Source organism: Pelodiscus sinensis, chromosome 2 (genome assembly GCF_049634645.1).
Source record: "Pelodiscus sinensis isolate JC-2024 chromosome 2, ASM4963464v1, whole genome shotgun sequence".
Lineage (NCBI taxonomy): Eukaryota > Metazoa > Chordata > Testudines > Trionychidae > Pelodiscus > Pelodiscus sinensis.
Window position 1 is genome coordinate 132584058 of NC_134712.1, and position 23541 is coordinate 132607598.

General features: G+C 42.1%; 1 protein-coding gene across 2 annotated transcripts in view; it reads left to right on the forward strand.

Annotated features, from left to right (window-relative positions):
* Window positions 1-15126, forward strand: part of DNAH5 (dynein axonemal heavy chain 5) — a 253320-nt gene extending 238194 nt beyond the window's left edge. The window contains exons 78-80 of one of the 2 annotated variants that reach the window (XM_075921464.1): window positions 439-670; window positions 11626-11773; window positions 12566-15126. In XM_075921464.1, coding sequence (XP_075777579.1) covers window positions 439-670; window positions 11626-11773; window positions 12566-12593 — 408 coding nt within the window. In that variant the 3' untranslated portion in view covers window positions 12594-15126. The remainder of the gene's footprint in view (window positions 1-438; window positions 671-11625; window positions 11774-12565) is intronic. The other variant, XM_075921465.1, reaches the window with a different exon arrangement.
* Window positions 15127-23541: the final 8415 nt, after the last annotated feature.

The window sequence follows — 23541 nt, forward strand, 5'->3', positions numbered from 1 at the left end:
AAAACCACTGGGTGTTGCTCGCCGTATTCAAATATTCATACCTTTGGGAATGTGTGATTGGGATTTGGATAACTGGCCATGTGAAGAGAGGTGCAAGCTGATTGCACAGAACATTGACTGTGAGACCTGTGCGCTCCCTCTGCATCCAAAGTCACCTCACAAATTCTAGGTATGCAAGCACAGTTAGCAAAACTACACAATCCCAGGAGACCATCTTGTGGGTCACTATGATGGCCCACTTACTAGCCTAACTAGCCCATCACTGCAAATAATGCTGCTTTAATCATAGAGAGTACTGGAAAAAAAAAAAAAAAAAAAAAAAGATAATTACTTGTGTGATAATTCAATTTATGGACAGCCATTTATTTACTGAAATTGTCATAAAACATAGGCACTCTTCAAAATAATACCCATAGTCTTAATTGTTGCTTTGAATAGGAAATAACTCGAGCCAACAAAGGGTGGGCACTTGACAGTGTAGTACTGTGTAATGAAGTTACCAAGTGGATGAAGGATGACATCACAACTCCTCCTCCTGAGGGTGTCTACGTATATGGACTCTATCTAGAAGGAGCTGGTTGGGACAGAAGAAATTTAAAAATCATTGAAGCTAAGCCAAAGGTGCTCTTTGAAATGATGCCTGTCATACGGATTTATGCAGAAAACAACAGTAAGTGACTAACTTTAGCTTATACCGTATTGAGAGCATCTTAATTTTAATTTGTTTTACATATACTTGACCAGTTATTAATGAGTCGTCAGAGCATTGGGATGTTAGATGCTGCTATCCATAATTCCATATGGGCATATCATATGTTATTCTATTTTGTAGGATCTACTGGAATATAAGCAGGATTTGGAGTCATACTTCATGAATAGTAATAGATGGTTCCTGTCTTGAGAACTGTTACTACTCTATTTTTAGAATATATGTAATTTACATACAACTTCCTGACCATCTTTACCACTACAAGACTCTAGCATTTTGCCTTCCACTTCCAGTATGTTTAACCATTATATTATGCATTTCTCAGTATATAGCAAAATGTATGGTTAAGACTCAGAATCCTGGTCTACCCCAGCAGAAGTGTTACAGTAACACTGGAAACAGAAACCATTGTATCACCTCCCTATAGGTTTTTGGACTGGCTAAATTAAGTGCATTGTAAATGAAGTAGGAATCCTTCTTCTCACTGAATATTTGTCTGATAGTCCAAAATACAAGTGGGGCTGCATGCATAACTTAGAATTCTTTACCAGACCAAGTTTTTTTGCAGAATGAATTCTCAGCTCTGCAATAGGGCTATTAGGGCTGATCTAAGACCAAATGCATCACAGGTGAGGTGTGTCTACGGCACCCCTTCCATTTTAAAATATTTGAATAACTTATTTTTATTGCTATTTGTGTTCCTTTTCATTACTTTAATGCATGATTTGCATGCATGATTTATCCCTGTCGCATAGGACAATACATTTTTATGCTAGGATCTGTAAATCTGTTTTTATTCATGTCATAGATAAGCAATTTTAAAAAACGTTTCCTCTAAGCTTATAGAAACTTATTAATTTTAAGAATAACTCAAATGTACTAATATCATGTAATTGAACTATGTAACACTTTAGGATGGAACAGTATTATGTATTTAGGTATGGACTGAGTCATCAATCAGCAGATCTCATCTTCTATGATGCCGTTGGTGAGCGACTAAGCCAATGTTAGCTCAGCAAATTCGATTACAGATGTCATATAAAAATCCACCATCTGTGGGTGTTGTACATTCTTTTTTTTAATCTTATGCCTTTCTTCTAATCTCAAGATAAGTTCACTCTTGAAGCATTTAAGAGTCTGTACAATAGTTTGGTGTCAGAACAATCTGTCCTGCACTGATTTCCAGGCCACTGCATGACTTCACATTGGTCTTTAAGATCTTTTTATAACACTTACTCTGACCACCAATAGAGTGCTTTCCATAAACAAGCTGGGTCTAGAAGACCATGTTTAGTATCCATGTATCATCCATCCGTATAACGTGACCAGTCCAGTGAAACTGTTCATAAATCTTGTTTCCATGACCATGACACCAAACAGCTAAAGGACCTCTATGTTAGGAATTCTGTCTCACCAATTCACATTGGCAGTCTTCCTGTGGAACTGATCGAGTTTCAAAACATGGTGACAATATGTGGTCCATGACTCTGAACCATACAGCAGGATATTCAGGACAACTGCCTGATGAACACTATATGAAGGTATTATTCTAACATTATAGTCATTCCATAAAGCGTTCGATCAATCTTCCAAAGGCAGTGGCTGGTTTTGGCTAGTCAAATAGATGCATAATTATCAGCATTTATGCTGGAGGACAGTTTGCATCCTTATCAACAACCTTGAGGACAGTATCAGCAGCATGAACGCTGGTGTACTGGGCTCTTTCTGAACAGACATAGCCTCTGTCTTGAGGCTTACAGTGAGTCCCAAACCGTGAGCAGAAGAAATACACAGTCCTCAGATCGTGCAATCCCTGAAAGCAACTAACAAAAAGTAGATGCTGAACAGCAGAGGAACAAGGAAACATCCTTGCTTTGTACCATTTGATACTTCAAAAGGTGCTGATGTATTTCCATTGTTAAGTATGTGACCTAACATATCATCATGAAAAGACTGAACTACATTGATACATTTTTCAGGACAGTTGATTTGCCCAAGTACCTTGCAAAGCCTGTTTCTGTTGACCATTTTGAATGCCATGGTCAGGTCAATCAAAATTATGTGGAGATCCTGATTGCTTTCTACATTTTTCTTGTATTTGCCTGACCTTGAACAGCATGAAATCACAAATGGCATCATTCCTGAAAGCCAGCGTGGAACACAACGCAATGACAGACAGTTGTAGAAGATATGGGCCAGGATCTTACTAGCTTTTGATAGCAGTGAGACCCGGTGGTCATCACAGCATGCACGGTCACCTTTTCTTTTAAAAATGTGTACAATCTTTAAAATCCCGGGGCACTTTGCTCTTTCTCCCAAATGGTGATAAATAAATGGGTCAGACAGGGCATAGCTGGTCACCACCAGCTTTATAAATCCCTGATGGGATTGTGTCACTGCCAGGTGCCTTTCCAGATTTCATCTGAGTGACAGCTTTTTGTACCTCATCAAGAGTTGGTGGCATAACCAGCCATGAATCATTAGCCCGCTGAGGAATCTCTTCAAGAATACTCCTGTCAAAAGTTGATATCTGGTTTAATACATTGTGAAAATGTTTAGCCCAGTGGTTAAGGATTTTAGCTACACCTGTAATCATAGTGCTGCCATCAGCAGAGTGCACTGTCGGAGAGTCAGCAACACATGCTCCATAGACTGCCCTTAGCCCATCATAGAATACTTTAAAATCATGTCTATCGGCTGCATCTTTAAGTTTCTCAGCTTTACATTTCCACCAGTGCTCTTTCATTTCTTGTAATTTGACTTGTGCCTTCTGCTTAGCTTGAGTGTAAGCTGATCTCATGGAGGCATTCTCTTTATCATTGATCCAGGCCAGATGTGTCACATGCATTTTATTAAGAAGATATTGAGCAACTTTGTTCTTGTCATCAAATCAGTCCTTGTGTTTGAGTGTTTGGAAACCTAGTATTTCAACAAGAGTGTAAGTGGTTTCTCTGGTGTTAATGTAGTCCTCTTTGGTAGTGGATAGCTGTTCTGGACCTTCGCTATTAATAATTAAGGAAGCATCAAGACTTAATTGAAGCAATGCTTTTGTCTCAGACATTTCAAGTTTACCTACATACATTTTTTTCGGCATACAGCAGATTTATGACGCTTTGCTGGACAAAGACTCAAGGAGACAACACTGTGGTACCAGGAATCAGTGCCATGCATTAACATCAGAAAGATCTCTTTGTTTTGTAATGATGTAGTCAATCCTATGCTAGTTCTAAGACTGAGGATGCATCCATGTTGCTTTGTATTTGTTCACCTGTTGGAAGAACGTGCTTGCAATAGCAAGCTCATGCAGCACACCAATTTAAAGAAGGGTGTGCCATTTGAGTTCTTGCTTCCAATACCATGATGTCTAAGCACCTTTGGACATTTGGTTCTGTCCTGACCAACTCTAGGATAAAATTACTGAGTATATATAGCTTGGATTTAAAAGGTACTGAAGAGATCACTGAATTCAGGCTATCATAGGAAGTCTCCTTTTCATTATCTGCATCAGGCAATGTGGGCGCATATACACTAACAAGTACAAGGCACTGTGCTTGCATCAGTCTAAGCCAGCGTTTCCCAAACTATGGGCTGTGGCCCGGTACCGAGCCTCAGCGTGGCTGCCAGGAGGGGAGCAGAGTGGGGTGGGCTGGGAGGAGGTGTGTGTGTGTGTGGGGAGGGGGAAACCGGCCACCGGGAAGCAGGGTTGGGGGCAGCAGATCTGTCCTGTGGGATGGGAGTGGGGGCGGGTGGCCACCGGAAGCAGAGTTAGGGGTAGCGGGGCTGTCCAGCAGAGATCCAGGCGGGTAGGCGGCTGGCGGAAGCAGGGTTAGGGATAGCGGGGCTGTTCGCGGAGATCTGAGCGGGCGGACGGCAGAAGCAGGGTTGGGGGCAGCGGGGCTGTCTGGCAGAGATCAGAGAGGGTGGGCGGCGGAACCAGGGCTGAACAGGGGGAAGGGGGACTATCCAGAGAAGATCGGGAGTAGGAAGACTGGAAGTAGGGCTGGACGAGGGCAACAGGCTGGCCGGGGGGGGGGGGGGGGGGAGGGAGAGGGAGATGGGCTGAACGGGGGAGATCTGGAGGAGGAGGATGGGAGAAACAGCTGATGGAAGCAGGGCTGGACGAGGGCAGCGAGGCTGGTGGGGGGAGGTCATCGGGGGAGCAGGGCTGACCGGGGGAGATCGGTGGGGGGCAGGGGAGGGAACCGGCTGCCGGAAGAAGGGCTGGATGGGGGCAGCAGGGCTGGACTGGGGAGATCGGGAAGAGAAGGGTGGGGGGAGGAGGACTGACCCGGGCACATGCAGACCCGTGCACATGAGTGAGACCGGCCTCGGTGATTCCATTTTGCCCTCCCACATACCCTCCCACAAGTAGTTGCAAACTGCCTTGCTGGTAGACACACTAACGCAGCCTGAGCACATCTACCAGCCAGGCAGTTCGCAGCTAAGGACTGATACACCTAATAATAATAACATTTACCTAATTAGAAAATACTGAACATTTTATATGTCTGGTAATTTCTCAATTTGTTTCCCGGACAAGTGGGAACTGGCTTTGCCATGAGGAAATCACTAGTTCCCCAGCTTGAATCCAAGCCACATGCCATCAGTCTTTACCTCATAACAGCAAAGCTTAGACCAGGGGTTCCCAAACTTTTTGACACGGGGACCAGTAAAACCATTCACGAGCTTTTGGAGGACCGGTAACAGTCATTTCCATATTTGCATATTCATTAAGCAGCTGATGAATATTCAACTAAGTTGTTTCTGGTCCTCCCAAAGCCCCCAGTGCCAGTGTTAGCAAAGCTTTTGATACAGTCACCAACAGCATTCTTGCCAGCAAGTTAAGGGAATGTGGATTGGATAAATGGACGGTAAGATGGATAGAAAGCTGGCTGGAAGGTCGGACCCAGTGGGTAGTGATCAACGGCTTGCTGTCAGGATGGCGGTCAGTTTCTATCGGAGTGCCCCAAGGATCAGTTCTGAGACCGGTTTTGTTCAACATCTTTATTAATGACCTGGATGTGGGGATGGATTGTACCCTCAGCAAGTTTGCGGATGACAATAAGCTAGGGGAAGAGGTAGACATGCTGGAGGGCAGGGATAGAGTCCAGAGTGACTTAGACAAATTGGAGACTTGGGCCACAAGAAATCTGATGACAAATGTAGAGTCCTGCACTTGGGACGGAAGACTCCCAAGCATTGTTACAAGTGGAGGACCAACTGGCTAAGTAGCAGTTCTGTAGAAAAGGACCTGGGGATTACAGTGGATGAGAAGCTAGACATGAGTCAACAGCAGGACCGGACTAAGGGGTGGATTAGCCAGGCAGCAGCCCAGGGTGCCAACCTACGGGGGACACCCAGCTCCTGGCGGGCTGCAGCGGCCGCCCAGGGCGGGGGCTGTGTTAACCCCCGCAGCACCGGCCAGCAGCGCCCTTCCCCCCCACAGCCGCAGGGCCCTGCACGGCCAGGCGCAGCCCACCTTGGGCGGCCCTGGGCTGCGCGCCATCGGCGGTGGCCAGGCTGACTGGGCAGCACATGTGCCGTGCGTCCTCCCATGCGCCTCGGGGGCAGGCCCGTGCATGCATCGTGCGCCTGGAGGCGGGGCCATGCACCCCGGGGGCGGCGCCACGTGCCTGGGGCTCGGAGCGCCAAAATGGCTTGGGCCGGCCCTGGTCAACAGTGTGCCCTTGTAGCCAAGAAGGATAATGGCATACTAGTTTGCATTAAGAGGAGCACTGCCAATAGATCCAGAGATGTGATTATTCCTCTTTACTTGGCTCTGGTGAGGCCACATCTTAAGGATTGTGTCCAGTTCTGGGCCCCCAATTACAGGAAGGATGTGGATGCATTGGAGAGGGTCCAGCGGAGGGTGACCAAAATGATTAGGGGGCTGGACCATATGATCTACAAGGAGAGGCTGAGAGAGTTGGGCCTATTTAGTCTGCAGAAGAGAAGAGTGAGGGGGGATTTGATAGCAGCCTTCAACTTCCTGAAGAGAAGTTCCAAAGAGGCTGGAGAAAGGCTGATCACAGTAGTGGTGGATGGCAGAATAAGGAACAGTGGTCTCAAGTTGCAGTAGGAGAGGGCCAGGTTGGATATTAGGAAAAACTATTTCACTAGGAGGATGGTAAAGCACTGGAATGGGTTACCTAGGGAAGTAGTGGAATCTCCATCCCTAGAGTTGTTTTAGTCTCGGCTTGACAAAGCCCTGTCTGGGTTGATTTAATTGGGATTGGTCCTGCCTTGGGCAGGGGGCTGGACTTGATGGCCTTCTAAGGTCTCTTCCAGCTTTATGATTCTATGGGGTTCTTCATTAATAATATGCTGGTTTTCTGCAGCTAAGCATTTATTCAAATTGAGCCTGGACTCAAACTCTATCCATAGGCTTTAAAATGGGCAGATGACTTTCCAAGTTGCTTCAGAGCATCAACTAAAGTTATGCCAGAAATTGTACTCAAAAAGCATAAGCAACAACTTTGCATTCTTGTTAGATATTGTGAACAAAAACAGAATACTTTGTCAGTTGATTTTGAGAAAACTAGCCAACACCAATTCAGTTTCTCACCATTCTCAAGCACTCTCTTGCAGTGTGACTTTGAGAAGTGTTGCTTCTGCTCATTTATTAGAAATGTTATATCCTTAGTTTTGCTCAGCCCATTCAAAATTGTGCGATATATATCGGCACACTTTAGGATTGCCAGCCATAAAGCACTATCTAATGTATCAGTTTGTGATGTGCAATTTTTCTCTCTGGGGTTTCTGTCATCACGAGAGGCTGATCCTTCTTTATTATTTAGTTCCTTTCATGTAAACCATATTTTTTCTTCACCATTACTTTATTTTTCAGTGAGCTACATTTTTCTTTATCATTATTCTCCTTTGTGCCACCAGGAAAACTGGATGATTCTCCATCACTTTCCTCACATCTGCATTCCTTCTTTTCAAATAAATATGCTAATTTCTTAGTACTAGGATTTCTATCATTAACGCTTTGCTCCTCCATTTCCTCTGCATTGGGATGATTGCTGCTACTACCATAGGCTACTAGCCAGCCTATGTTGTTTTGTTTCAGATATTTTCCCCTCAGATTTGCCCTTTGCTATAAACTAGATTGTAACTGAGCTTTTTGGTTTCTGTACTGAACTACTGAATGCTTCCTCCATGGCATCTTTTATTTTCTACACTGGAAACTTGTATTAGGGAGAGCAAAAGTCTATGTTTGCAGTGTTAGAAAGTCATCAAACATATTACAGTAAGCATGGAAAAAGAAGTAACATTATTTCCTTTATATTGTTGCATAGATAGGAGTTTGGTAGATATCTGTGGCATCTCATTAAATATCTCATTAAATATGTCCTTTACACACAAGTACACTTTCACGGTCACATAATGAAACAAAGTCCACAATATTACAGCTGGGCTCTCACTTTACTTCATACTTGTATATCTCACTGACTGAGTGGCAAAACCCCACCGCTTATGTCCTGGTAGGTTATGCCTGACAATATTCTGGGAAGTTCCAGGAAAATGTAGTTTTCAGATTGTCTAGAAGATTCCACAAGATTCTTTGTAGGTCCAGAACATTCTAGAAGGTTAGTGAAAAATTAACCCACCTTTGGAATACTTGAAACATTTTACTTCAAACAACAGAAATAGCATTTGCCTCTGAAATTGGCCCTGAGGATTGTAGTTTAGTATGAAAACACAAGCTAATATTCATGCAGTTTGTGCACATCAATTCTATAAGAATGATATACTGGAAAGAATTTCACAGAATCTTTTTCAGGGGGATAAGTCAAAATGCCACATTTATTGACAATGTAACATTATTCTGTTATATGCATGTTCAGACATCCTCCCCTCTCCCGCACAGACCCTGTCTTTTTGTTTCAAGTTACCAGTCTGTTGCTCACACTAAGGGCGTGTCTAGACTACATCCCTCTTTCGATAGAGGGATGTAAATTAGACACTTCGGAATTGCAAATGAAGCCGGGATTTGAATTTTCTGTGCTTCATTTGCATATTCGCATCATGGAGCTCTTTCGAAAAAGCGCTATTTCAAAAGTGAAACCGCAGTCTAGACCCCATTTTTTGAGGTTTACAGGATCTTTCGAAAAAAGCTTCTATTTTCAAAAGAACCTCATCTAGATGTGGCTTCACTTTCAAAATAGTGCTTTTTCGAAAGAGTGCCATGATGTGAATATGCAAATGAAGTGCGGGAAATTCAAATCCTGGCTTCATTTGCAATTCCGAAGCGTCTAATTTACATCCCTCTATCGAAAGAGGGATGTAGTCTAGACGTACCCTAACTCACTGGCCTGATAAGTTAAATGCGAGGCGGAGGAGGGGGCAGGGGCAGGGACTCCTCTTCTCCTCTTAGACCAGACTGATGCTCCAGTCTTGACAAGATGAGACCCAGAGATTCATGCAAGAAGCCCCATCTTTTATAGAACTTTTCTCCCATTCAGGTCTATACATTTTGCTGTGTCAGTTCTTAATCAACCACCATTAGTTCTTTTAAACATCTGATTATCTGGAAGTTGTTCTTCTTTGTCATCTGTTAAGGGGTGCTTGCTCTTAACTCCAAAGCCATCTATATGTCTGTCTTTTATATTGGGTCCAATTGATGGTACGTTGGTGCTGCTGAGTATTCTAGCTTCTTTGACCATTTGGATTCTGAGAATGCTGAGCCTTCAAGTTGTTATCTTTCTCCAAACATTCACATTCCAAACTCATTCGTTCCCTCTCCTCAGGAACTACACAACTGTTTCGCATGGGAAAAGGTATACAATTGCCCATACAAAAGGTATCAATATATTTCCAATACAAAGCTTCTGTTAGTACAAATTTTTAATCATTCATCATATTTTCTTTATAACACAATCTGTATTCTAATTACTCGTAAGAGCACCAGTATTATCATGTTGAATCACAAGGATCCTCCTGATCTCTTTCTGCTTTGACATCAGAGAGAGACACAGGCAGTCTGCGTGATGCACCTTTTTTAAGAACCTAGAAGACTGTTCTTCCCGGCTATCCAGAGAAGGGCAGCCAGCAGAGTTATAGTTGCTTAATATTTATTCTCATACTACCCATTGAGCACATTACATAAAACATTATAAAACTCTGTTGTCTGCAGGAATGAACTGATTTAACAACATTTTGGTGAACATAGGAGTTGTCTGTAATAATGCTGTAATAATGAAGTTCTCTGAAACTGATTTGCTTGAGCAAACAGAAGCCAAGTGGAAGGACGGAAGGAGCTGGTAGAGGTGAAAGATGGCATTTGGGGCCACTAAAGAGGAAAAGATGGATCAGGATGGAATGCAGACTAACAAACTGCAGAACAGAAGCCCAGGCCCTTCTGCTTTGTGGAACTGAATTTTTTAATATTTGCAAATAAAGAAGGCAGGAGGAAATCAAATCCCGCTGAAAAGATATAAAATCCTTTAGCTGTTAGAGACAGTCTGCTTACAGGCTATGTTTCCTGTGCTTTGCTATCAGAATTCCATGTTTGCAGCTTATCTTCTCTGACAGCATGTGGCATGCTCTTTTGGTGTATGTCATTTGTTTAACCAAGGGTAACATTCTAAATGCCTATAATATGCAGTCTATCAGTATTTTCAGTATAAATTACTATTTGCAAGGGCTTACAACCTAACCATAAAAATTGCTTCAAACTGATTGACACACAAGATCGCAGCCTGGGAACAATTTAACACCAAATTGAATGAATCTGTTTAGCACAGTTTGAACTCTACAAATGTCTGGAATAAATAAATGGAAGTCTTATTATCATAAAATGTATTACTTACAAAAACAAATTTGATAGACAAATAAGGTTCTGATCCTGAAAACTGAAAATAATCATTATTATATTAAAAAACAAATTAGAAACCAGCTGAGACACTGAATTGTAAACACTTGTGTATTAATCAAACCTGGAATATTTTGTTCCAGTTTTACATTAGAGAGTACCAGTTGAGTATGCAAACTTCTACAGCACGTAAATAATTATACTGAAAAAATCTCTTACTTATGGTATTTCAGAATAGATGAATAGATTTTAATAAAGCAGTTTTCACATCTTAATGTGTCAGTATAAAGATTCAAAAACAGGAAAGTTGAGTGGAAGGATGGAACTGCCAGTATCCTAGTTACTGCAGGGTATTCATTTAAACTTCCTATTCTGTCAGAGTACCATAGTTTAATACTAAGTCCTAAACCTATAAGGGCTTGCATGCAGTATGTGGTATGTTTTGCAAACAGGAGCAAAAAAGTGAGCAGTGTGTTGTTAACTGAAACTTTCTTCGCTTTTGTTGAGAAGAGCTATCTGCTATTGACGTTTGACTAGATATTTCTGCTTAGTTTGTGACCTGCACTCTAAGGGTACGTCTAAATTACATGGCTCCACTGACAGAGCCATGTAGATTAGTTTACACAAAAAAGGGAAATGAAGCTGCGATTTATATAATCGCGGCTTCATTTAAATCACAATGGCTGCCGCGCTGTGCCGATGGCTGCCGCGCTGTGCTGATCAGCTGATTGTTGGCTCAGCGCGGCAGTCTAGACGGGAATCTGCCAATCCCAGAATCCTTTGTCAGCAGATCCTATAAACCTCATTTCACGAGGCATAAAGGATCTGCCGATGAAGGATTCTGGGGTCAGTAGATCCCCGTCTACACTGCCACACTGTGCCGACAATCAGCTGATCGGCACAGCGCGGTGGCCATTTTGATTTAAATGAAGCAGTGATTATTTAAATCACGGTTCCATTTCCCTTTGCCTTCCTGACTAATCTACATGGCTCCGTCAATGGAATCATGTAGTTTAGACGCACTCTAACATCCTGTCTGCTCAGCCTTGTTTCACAGGGCATCTTTTCATGTGTGTTTTTTTTCCCTTCATTTTCCCAGCTTCAAAAGATCCTCGTCTGTACTCATGTCCAATCTACAAAAAACCACTTCGAACAGACCTGAATTATGTTGCGGCAGTGGCCCTTAGGACCATCCAACCTCCAGAGCATTGGATACTGCGTGGTGTAGCGCTTCTGTGTGATGTCAAGTAATGTGAAATCATTTTTCTCCCCAGTATTTCTCACCGGGATTATAAGAGATTTTTTTCTGCACATAATTTTAACATGGACAATAATGAGGAACAAGCTTGATGATGGATCGCAGATTTTTATTTTCAGTAGTTGTGCTCCCTCTTTATTCCACTCCTGCTGTATCTATTTAAAGTTAGCTAGTGGGCCTAACAAATGTACTAAAATGTAAGTCTCTTGGAATTAGCTGGCTTATAGTGTCTATATTCACTCCAATTCACCTCTCAGGGCTTGTTTCATTTGAACGCATGCCTTGTTAAACACTTCATAGCCATGCGTTGCCTTTAGCATTGTCAGCTGGTCATGGCTTATGCTGTTGTTCCAGCAGTGCTTATCTGCAACCAGATGATAGAGTTAAGCATACAAGTCCGGTGAATACTGATGTGCCTTAATTGGTGTTTGCTGTCATTCTGGCTCACTAATGTACAAAATTCATTCATAAATTCTGTTTACCAAAAAAGTTGTCTTCTCTATTCTGAGAAATGTGAGCTGTGAGTATTTGGAGGGAAACCTTTATGCAGAACCAACACTGTTACCTACTGCTCTCATTTTGCAGTATTTTGCTTTCATGTCTGCTCCTTTTCTATCTTCCTTCCTGCCTTCCTTTTTTCCCTGCTTGTCTTACTGAGGCTTTCTTGACTTTTTATCTACCATAGAAACATTTCACATTGGGAGCTGGTTGCAGAGAGAAATGTAGGCAACACTGGTCAGTTGCACTCTGACTTCACATATAAAGTGCCTTTGTTTTTCAGCACAGAGCTACTGGATCTTTGCTGTTGAAGCTGGTCGGTTGTCTCATGGTAGTCTGCTAGTATACCCAGGTCACAGGTGTCAGACTACTGCTTCAGAAGTGACATGTGCTCTTATACATAACAGTATGGGACAACAGTGCACAGTGGATCTGTCTTACATAAATTCTTTGAGGAAAAAGCAAGTTTTAATTTCAGCACAAGGAAGCATTTTGTGGAGTTCTGATTCCATTTTTGTTTCAGAAATATTTTTTTATCTTACATAAAATTGTAAAAAATACTGCATCTCTTGCTCATCAATAATCTAAGGACAACCTTTCACAGTATTATAAAACAAGTATTAAAAACCTATTTCAGAATGGTTGTATTTGGTATCTTCATGGGTAGGGATGGTTGTAACATTTCATTTCTATAAAACAACCGTACTGTTTCACTTCAGACATTTACATTATTAATTTACTAGTATCTTAAATGTTTGTCAATAATCACTTGGAAGAATCTGAATGTATTTAATTTTTTGCAATATTTCATGATATGGAATCTCTACGGACCAGGCTGCTAGAGATTTATAATGCTTCAGTAATGCTGTCTGTGCATTAATATGGCTGTGTGTGTAGAGTGTATCTGCAACACCCTCAACCATAGGAAGATAAAGGGATTAATATTGTACTCCAGCAGTATTAGTACATGTAAGTATGATTCTGAATCCCTCACCCTAAGTTTGATTTGTTTTAAAACACTTGTACAGGCCAGAACATAGTTTAATGGAAATGCTTACAAACCTGGCAACTTCTGGCTGTTTTATTTAACATTGTAAGCATCATGAAACTTAAGAACTCACAGTGATGCAAACAAGAAGCATGAAGTTGGTCTGTCCTGGAATGCCTGGGATGGCTGGTGGTGTTACTTTCTCCCACTCCCCACCACACTAGGAGAGTGTAAGTTTTCAATATTGTGTTTTTCCGTTTTCCTGTCACCTTTGCTGCTTCTTTCCAAGCTCTACCTCCTTGCACTTTGTCTCTTTCTAGTCAATACCCTCCTCTCTTCATTCTTTATCACCTTCCATCTGTCTTCTAGCTCCCGTCCTGATCTGCTTTACTCTTTTGCTGTCCTCCACTACCTCTTAATTAATGGTTGGGTTTGCTGTACATTTATTTGCTGCACCCCCATATACATATAGGCTGTGTCTACAATGCACCCCTTTTCTGGAAAAGGGATGCAGATTAGACACTTCGGAATTGCAAATCCACGGGGGATTTAAATATCCCCCGCGGCATTTGCATTTACATGGCTGCCGCTTTTTTCCGGCTTGGGGATAAGCCGGAGAAAAGCGCCAGTCTAGACGCGATTCTCTGGAAAATAAGCCCTTTTCCGGAGGATTTCTTATTCCTACTTAATCCTCGCGGATTTGCAATTCCGAAGGGTCTAATCTGCATCCCTTTTCCGGAAAAGGGGTGCAGAGTAGACACAGCCATACAGTGCATATCTATAATGACTGCTAAATTAGTGTTCAACATCAACAGTGGAGAGGAAAAATAAATCTTCTATGTATTCTAAAATGATTTGAAGTTGTTGAGGTGAATATGGTTTATGAAGCATACAAATAAGTAATATATGACTTCTATGGCCTTTCCTTTTGAACTGAGTAAATACTCAGTTATCCAAAAACTGGAAAATTAGTCTAAATAGTATTAACCAGCACTTAAAAAACCTGCAGAGGAAGAGAGAGAGAAGGGAAAGGGAAGAAGAGATGTTTCCAGCTTTTAACCAATTTCTATGTCCAGCTTTGCGTTCCATGGAGCTGGCTGCAGAATCGTGGTAAGCTATGTGCATTGAGCAGAAATATGGGCTACTAGCCACATGTTTATAATCTGTTTGAACAGTTAGCTTTAATTATGTACCCCGTGCTCTCCTTTAAATAAAACTAAATCTCCCCTTTAGTGCATGCGGAGTGGATGTCCACTGGAAGCAGAAGATTATTTCCAGAACAAGATAATGCTCTAAGAGTGAAAGGCTACAGTAAGATACTGTGAATAGAGGACAGCTTGAAACTGCTACTTGCATGATTTTGTTGAAATCAATTTACCAGGAATCCTTCCAGGGGATTTAAACAAATAGCCATGATGTGGGGAAAGTGTGTGGCAGAACCTATTCTTTGAGTGATGGTCCCAGCTGCATTCCACTGATGGTTTACAGCTTACATTGTGCTTCTGTCCAAGACAATGAAGGGAGGAGTGGACTGACTATAGCTTCAATTCCTTTTCACCATTGCATGGTGTGGATCAGAACTTTCATTGTTCTTCTCTGTCTAGGTTTGGGTTTGTTTGATTATTTTACCACCCCTCCACTCATCATACTCATTTTCAAATACTGGGCTATATCCAGATGTCCGGGCTTCAAACTTGGCACCTCTTCCCTGTGCTCCTTGTCAATCAGTGATGACTATGAACACTGCCTATACCATCTGAGAGAAGCTCACATTGGCTACGTCTACATTGGCACCCTTTTCCGGAAATGCTTAAAACAGAACAGTTTTCTGTTATAAGTATTTCCGGAAAAAGCGCGTCTACATTGGCAGGATGCTTTTCCAGAAAAGCACTTTTTCCGGAAAAGCATCCGTACCACTGTAGACGTGCTTTTCCGCAAAAAAGCCCCGATCATCATTTTCGCGATCGGGGCTTTTTTGCGGAAAAGACTACTGGGCTGTTTACACTGGCCCTTTTCCGGAACAGTTTTTCCAGAAAAGGACTTTTGCCCGAATGGGAGCAGCATAGTTTTTCCGGAAAAACACTGACAATTTTACAATAGATCGTCATTGCTTTTCTGGAAAAGCAAGCGGCCAGTGTAGACAGCTCGCAGCTTATTCTGGAAAAGCGGCTGCTTTTCCGGAATAAGTGGCCCAGTGTAGAGACAGCCATTGTGTTCAGGTACAGTATTTACCATTCCTTCCCCTCATGCACCCAAGAAAGCTGGGCTTTTTGCCTTCTGGAGCTTGCCATGAGACCTCGCTCGGGCTCATGTTTGGGAAGACCTCCTGTATTTCAGCCTGACCCAACAAGGAGGACATCTCTCACTGCTGCATTGGAATTCAGAGCCAGCAGAAATGCCACATTGCGGGACCTAGTGAGGAGGTGAGGAGTCATTCTCATAAGCATTGGACTAAACTATAGCCAGACTAGAGACCTTACAGCAACACAGTTGCATCGATGCAGCATCACCACTATAAACTCTGTAGTGAAGCTGCTCTAAGCTGATGGGAGATAGTTTCCCCAGTGAACAGTGGCAGATCTGATAGCAGGAGAACTTCACCTGCTGACATAGCACTGTCCATACTGGTGTTTAGATTGATGTAGCTTCTGTTGCTCACAGGAGTGCAACATAAGGTATATGGACATAAGTGGTGGGGTAGATATAGCCTAACTCTTCCTCCAAACTTGTTTTCTACAAATTTGAACCAAGAATATCCAGTAAGTCCCACAGCATGAGAAAAAGTCCCACAAGCAGTAAAATCGGGCAGTTTTGAGCACTAATCTATTGGTAGCACCAACACCCCACAAAATGTGGGATCTTCCTGTTTGTGGAAAGACCAGAGCACTGGTACTAAAACAATGTGCTGCTTACATTGGGCAGATCTGGTATGTCCAGTTTGTTGGCCCCAGAATCACCCTTCCACTTCCTGAGGGTGTGTCTACACTACCACCCTAGTTCGAACTAGGGTGGTTAATGTAGGCTACCGAAGTTGCAAATGAAGCCCGGGATTTAAATATCCCGGGCTTCATTTGCATCTTGCCGGGTGCCGCCATTTTTAAAGCCCCGGTAGTTCAGACTCCGTGCCGGCACGCGGCACGGAGTAGGTAGTTCGAATTAGGCTTTCTAATTCGAACTACCGTTACACCTCGTTCCTCGTGGTAGTTCCACGAGGAGTAACAGTAGTTCGAATTAGAAAGCCTAATTCGAACTATCTACTCCGTGCCACGTGTAGCCGTGGGCACAGAGTCCAAACTACCAGGGCTTTAAAAATGGCGGCGCCCGGCAAGATGCAAATGAAGCCCGGGATATTTAAATCCCGGGCTTCATTTGCAACTTCGGTTGCCTATATTAACCACCCTAGTTCGAACTAGGGTGGTAGTGTAGACATACCCTGAGAGATCATATCTCCATCAAAGGATATGCCTCTGGTATGCAACTCTTCACTATCTATACCAGAGTGCTACACCCTTGCACTAGCTCCAACAGCTCTGCCCCTGGAACCGGAGTCCACCTTCTCCTCCAGTGAATCAGAAGCGAGAAAAGAAAAATCATGTCTCATGACCACTCTTAAGGAGTTCTTCCAGCAGGTAATGTGATTTGATGGTGTGGCGGAATCACTGTCTGATTCAGTGGTCACCAACCAGTAGATCGGGATCTACTGGTAGGTCTTGGAGCCTCTAACAGATGATCCTGACTGGTTTGGCCAAGAAGCTATCAAATACCAGCACTTCAGTTGCCACTCCTCCCACTGCTACGCATCTTCCTTTGCCTTGGAGCTGCCCCTCCCCCGGGGAGCTTCCTGCTTGCTGTGCAGGGCAGGGTAGGGAGAAGAAGGGGGCACTGATATTAAGGTTCCTCCTCTCCCACCCTGTATCCTGTCTCCACAGAGCAGAGAGGGAGCACAAGTGGACTTTGGAGGGAGTTTGCTGGCTGCTTTAGGGAGTAGTCTAGGGCCTGGGCAGGGGTGAGCCTGCCTTAGCCCCACTGCACCACCAACCAGGAGCCACGTGAGGTAAGCGGTGCCTAGGTGGAGCCCGCATCCCAAACTCCTGCCGAAGTCAAGAACCCCCTCCTCCATCCCAAACGCCAGCCCTATCTCCAAGCACCCCTGCATCCAAACACCCTCCCAGAGGGTGGGAGGCCTGGGACTCCCTCCGACACCCCAGCTGCCAGCCCCAAGGTCAGCTCAGAGCTCCTCTCACACCCCAGATCCCTTAATCCAAGATCAGAGCCTGCACCCCAACCCTCTGCCCCAGCCTGATGAAAGTCAGTGATGATGGGCAAGAGAGGGAGGATGGAGTGAGCAGGAGTGGAGCCTTGGAGAAAGGTCAGGAAGGAGGTGGGACAAGGGTATTTATATTTCAGGTAGATCTTGGATTGCACTTAAATTCAAAAAGTGATCTCATGCTCAAAAAGGTTGAAGACCACTGGACTAGTTCTAGTGGAGTTACCAGAATCAACGGAATTTTCCTCTGTCTACGGACAAAGTAGTGACTGAAGCATCCCTGTCCCCTTTTTAGACAATTTCAGGAACTGTTATGGAGAGTCTTGGGAGAAATCTAGACTTTGAAGAAATCCAGGACCCTAAGTACAAGCTGCCTGATATCTTCCACACTTTATGACCAGCCAGAGTTGCAATCCCAAATAATAAAGTATTTCTAGAGCCCTCCAGAACATTATGATATACCCCATATTCAAGGGCTGAATAGTGTTGTTATGTTCCTGATAAGAGGTCTGAGATTTTCTTTTCTCACCCTCCTCCCTAATTGTCCAGGTTGTGACTAGTGTTCCCTCTTAACATTTTCCATCCTTGGGTGGGTTGAATTTTCTTTTGGGCAGGTTGAAATTTCTTATGTACAACACTAATATGGAGGTAGTGTGCACCCACCAGGAGGTAGTGTGCACCCACCAGTAGAAACAAAAAATCTAGATATAAATATATATTTTAAACAGTCATAGGTGTGGAAGAAAATACATGAAAATGAGATAATTAAAAAGGAGCAATATTTATGATGTTTAATATGAAATCGAATAAAAGGAAAATTAACACTACCCTTGGATTATATGTATTATCATCCTTTCTAACTCAAGCTAGTAAACACACCAAAATGCATATTATACACACATAGCTTAGCTTTAAGACGCTAAACAAAGCTATGAGTCAACCAGAAATAGTCATGCTCTCCTTGCAAATATTAATACAATATCTACTGACATTGGAAAGAAGAGTAAAAGGCATTCACTCAGGCTTATACAGTTTATCTGGGGAATGTTTAGGATCCACACTTTGTAAATACAAGTGAAACAGAACTGTAAAAACAGATAAAAGTTTTCCTGGTTTGAAAGTTTCACTTTGGCTGTGTCTAGACTGGCAAGTTTTTCCGCAAAATCATCTGCTTTTGCGGAAAAACTTGCCAGCTGTCTACACTGGTCACTTGAATTTCTGGAAAAGCACTGACAATCTCATATAAGATCATCAGTGCTTTTCTGGAAATACTATGCTGCTCCCATTCGGGCAAAGGTCTTTTTCCAAAAGACTTTTGCACAAAAGGGCCAGTGTAGACAGCACAGTAGTATTTTCCGCAAAAAAGCCCCAATCGCGAAAATGGCGATCGGGGCTTTTTTGTGGAAAACCGCGTCTAGATTGGCCACGGATGCTTTTCTGAAAAAACTGCTTTTGCGGAAAAGCATCCTGCCAATCTAGACGTGCTTTTCCGAAAATGCTTTTAATGGAAAACTTTTCCGTTAAAAGCATTTCCGGAAAATCATGCCAGTGTAGACGTAGCCTTTGTGTGTGTGACCAACTCAAAGAGTAGAAGCCCCAGAGCAAATTAACATAACTTCAGGGTTTGTAGACAGATATATGTTTCAAAGAGCTAGCAAATAAGGTTTCAGCCTACAAAACAACTAGCATCACACCTACTACTTGCTACTTCTGACTCATAAGAGTCACAACTATAACAGATAGCAAAAATCTGGCCTTAATGCATTACAATTTACCATGTATTAATTAGTAACATCATTAAGATCAGAGTTTTAGATATCTACAATACTAAAAAAAAATCTGTTAAAAGAATTTTTCTTTCTTACCTTAAGTCATTAATACCTATGTAAACTTTGAAATGTGATCATGCAAATGTCCTAGGACACACACAAACACACCCCATGCAGTCTGCTTCCCCCTAGGTTCTTTCCAAGGTAAATTTTTACGAAAGGTGGTTTCCCACTTTCACATCTGAAACCACATACATCTGCAGAGGAACATTGTTTCCATTCCCTTGACCTTTAGCAATCTCTGACCATCTACCTGCAGAGAACAAAACCAGTCAGGAGGTTCCCCTAGCCTATTTATTACAATAGCAGAGAAAATTCAGAGACAGGTTATATCCACCCAGGGAAGCTCTAAATGGATTTTGGGGTGTATTACATTCTACTGCCATCTCTTGGGCCTACCTCCTCCTGCAGGCATGTAGACTCACTTCACAGATCATCAGGTTTTGATCTCTGCCTCCCATGTGCCACTCACTGACATATATAGAGAGGCCATGTGCAGTTCTGTACACATCTTTACTGTGCACTATGCTTTTGTACATGACAGTGGCTGATACCTCTTTTGGCATGGTAGTCCTCCACACTACTATTCTGTCCTCATCCTCGGAGCTTCCTCTGAGTTAGATACTGCTTGTTAATCACCATATGTGGAATATGACAATCGCTGGAAGAAGAGATTAGATTACGTACATGTAATTGGAGGTTCTTTGAGACGTGTGGTCTCTATTTTTATCCCACTCCCAGCCATCCTTCCTTTCTGCTATGGACCTGCCTGATTCTCAGGAGAGAAGGAACTGCCCTTTATTGTTTTGGATGAAAGCATGAGTTAAACTAGGGCACATGTACAAACCTATGGGTACTACTTGCAAATTCTCCATTTCCAGGCACATGTCTCTGTGTATGTTTACACTACAGAGTTTTTTCAGAAAAATGGCTGTTTTTCCAAAAAAAACCTTCACTTATATCCACACTGCAATTGTGTTCTTTCGAGAAAAAAAATTGAAAGAATGGAGGGGTTTTTCTGACATTGGTAAATCTCTTTCTACAAGGAAGAAGCTGTTTTCTGACAGAGCTCTTTCGGAAAAAGTCATGTGTGGATGGGGAAGAGGGAATTCTTTTGAAAGACGAGGAAAGAGGAAAAAGCACAGGTGCCATGATGGCCACTCCGTCCATAGTAATCACAGCTTACATGCGAGAGAGCGTCCATTCAGTGTGGACGCTGTCTTTTGAAAATGTGCTTTTGCAGTGTGGACGCTTTTACGATGTGCTTTGGCAGTGTGGACACTCTCTTTCGGAAGAAGTTTTTTTGGAAGATCTCTTCTAGAAAAGCTTCTTCTGAAAAGTATGCAGTCTAAACATGGCCCCTGTGCATAAGCCATCAGTGAAATACAGAGAGAAACCACACATCTCAAAGCCCCTCCAGTTACAGGTAAGTAACCGCCTCTTTTTTGCTGACAAAGGGGAAATAATAGCAGCAGTCAATCACCTAAAGAGGCTTTGAATCTTATTCTGAGTAGCTCTGTACCTGAAGGTTTTGTATCCTTGCTAAAGGCTAGGTATACTACATTCACCACTTCTCCCTTACCCACAAGACTCGTTATCCTATCAAAGAAAACTATCAGATTGGTTTGACATGATTATTTGTTCCAATTCTGTGGTCTGGCACACTGCTATCATGGAGCCTAAGAACAGTGTGATTTATTCTACCTTTCCACTTGCTCATCCTGGGGTACAACTCAAAGTGGCCTCAGGGCTAAGCTGAACAACTCTGGCCAGGGGTCACCACAGCACTTCCCTCAACCACATTGCTAACATGTTCCCTATGCTGGAGTTGGGAAGTGAGGGTACGTGGATACAAATGTACAAAATGGGTTTTACCCACAATAGCTCATGATTCTATATATTTTTGTGAGTCTCTAAGGTGCAACAGGACTACTTGTTTTTAAAGTTGTAGCCACTGGCAGATTGGCCTAGTAATTGAAACACTGGAATAGCTTGAATTGTCCCAGTCACAATGTGCTTTCCAAACATGGCTCAGTACTCATGCTTAAAACAAATAATTTAGGTAACTGTAGCCCTCCCTTGCTGAGTGTGTCCTAAAGACAAGGGTAAACACTTAACTACACTGTTGAGTGGCCACAACCATTCCCCACTTTTTGTTAAAGGGAATTAAGTGCAATGTCATTGGGCATGTGATACCTAATTAACTATTTCAGTTTGATAATGCATCCTACTTTTCTTTCAGTGTTCGTGAGCAGATGAATTAACAAGATAACTGCATTTTTAGTTCACTTACTGAAAACATTTTAGCAGATTAAATCTTATTAGATTTGAAATATTGTATAACATTTTTGAAACAAGGAGAAACTGTGTTTCAAAGCATATTAATTACTTTAAATATTTTGACTAAAACCTGAACATCAGGATTTGTCCTAGAGCTAAAATAAAACCCCAAACATTACCATATTCTGATTACTCAAAATAGTGCATTACCAGCAATATGAAATGGGAATCAGGCTGATAACTTACATTTGAAAATGTAGGGTGTATACAATGGCTTAGGTTCTGATTAAGCAAAGCAGTTAAGGAAGTCCTTAATTTCAGTGCTTTCCTGAATTGGAGCTTTGGTGACTTAAAAAAAGGCTTAAGTTAAAAATCTTGTGCTTTACATTCAAGCAACATACAAGTAGTTATCATTTAGTTGCTCTGTCTGAGCTTTCATTTAAATAAAGCATTTTTAGCAAAATATAAACAATCAAGTTAGCAAAGAAACAAATAATTTAGGTAACTGTAGCCCTTTACAGTAGATAAATTAGTTAAATCAAGTTTTGCATGTTTTGTTGTATTTAGAATGAATATTTATTAACTCTTCAGTTTTAAAGAATTCATCTTTATGAAGACAGATACTCCGAGGCTACATCTACACTATGAGTTTTACTGGAAGAGGCAATGCAAATGAAGCATGGATTAGCATTATTTTGTGCTTCATTTGCATACTCTCTTTTGATCCGTTTTTGCGCTAGGGGTTTTTGCGCAAAAAGGAAATGTCCACACTGCTTGTTTTTGTGCAAAAATCTCTAGCACAAAAATGGATCGGAAGAGAGTATGCAAATGAAGCGCGAGATAATGCTAATCCATGCTTTGTTTGCATTCCTTCTTCTAGCAAAACTTGTAGTGTAGAAGTAGCCCCACTTATTAAATAATGAAATGTAATTGCTGTTGCTTTAGACAGGTAAGTTTTAAACGTGTTGTAAATTCCAAAATTCCCATGCAGACACAATCACGCTCTAGAGATGTAATAGTTAGAATCAAGTTTGTTGTTTAATACTGAATACTTTAGATTAAAATTGGTCTGAACAAGTAGTCTGAGTCTAGGACATAAGCCACCCAGCCAGCACAAAGGCAGCATGCTGTGAAGGCAGCTCACTTAACACCACAGAGTGCAGGGGAGCTCAATCTATAACACTCACTGAAGTAGCAGAGCTGATGAGCCTTCAAGGGAACTACATTAGAAAGAGACCCTCTCCATTAGAAAGAGACTTGCCATGGAGCATGACATTGGACTGGAAGTTGAAGGATGGGGTGGTTAACTAGGGAAAGAACCTTGGGTTATCTACAGGGCTGTACAGGTTCCTGGACAACAGAAGCAGTACAATTAAACCTGAAATATACTCTGTCAGCTGATGGGTGCTTCCAATCTGTCAGTGTAGAGGTACATTCCTTGCTGAAAATGTTTTTGCAGGGGAAGGAGAGACAAAGGAGAGAGAAGTCTTACAAAAAGTGAAGATATAACACTTTTTCCTCCCCCCCTTTTTTTAGTCTAAAAGAAAAGCATTTTCCTGCTGTTTCATTTCAGTCATTCAGACTGGAGTTCGTTTGAGGGTCAATTTCAAAGCAGCTCTTCAGTTCCTGCTGTTTCCCTCAGCAGGACTCTCAATAAGCATAAGCATGTGTAATATTTTGCCATTTACATCTATTATTTGAAACAGACATTCACACCTTAATTTATCAATGATAATATTATGGCCATTGTGATCATTCAACTGAAGTAGATGTCTCAAATTTTATTTTTAACATCTCAAGGTACTATATATACAGCTTTGGCAAGGGCATTGAAAATAAACAGATACTTGACTGCAGCTGAAAAAAAATCATTGCAACATTTTAAAGGACAAAAG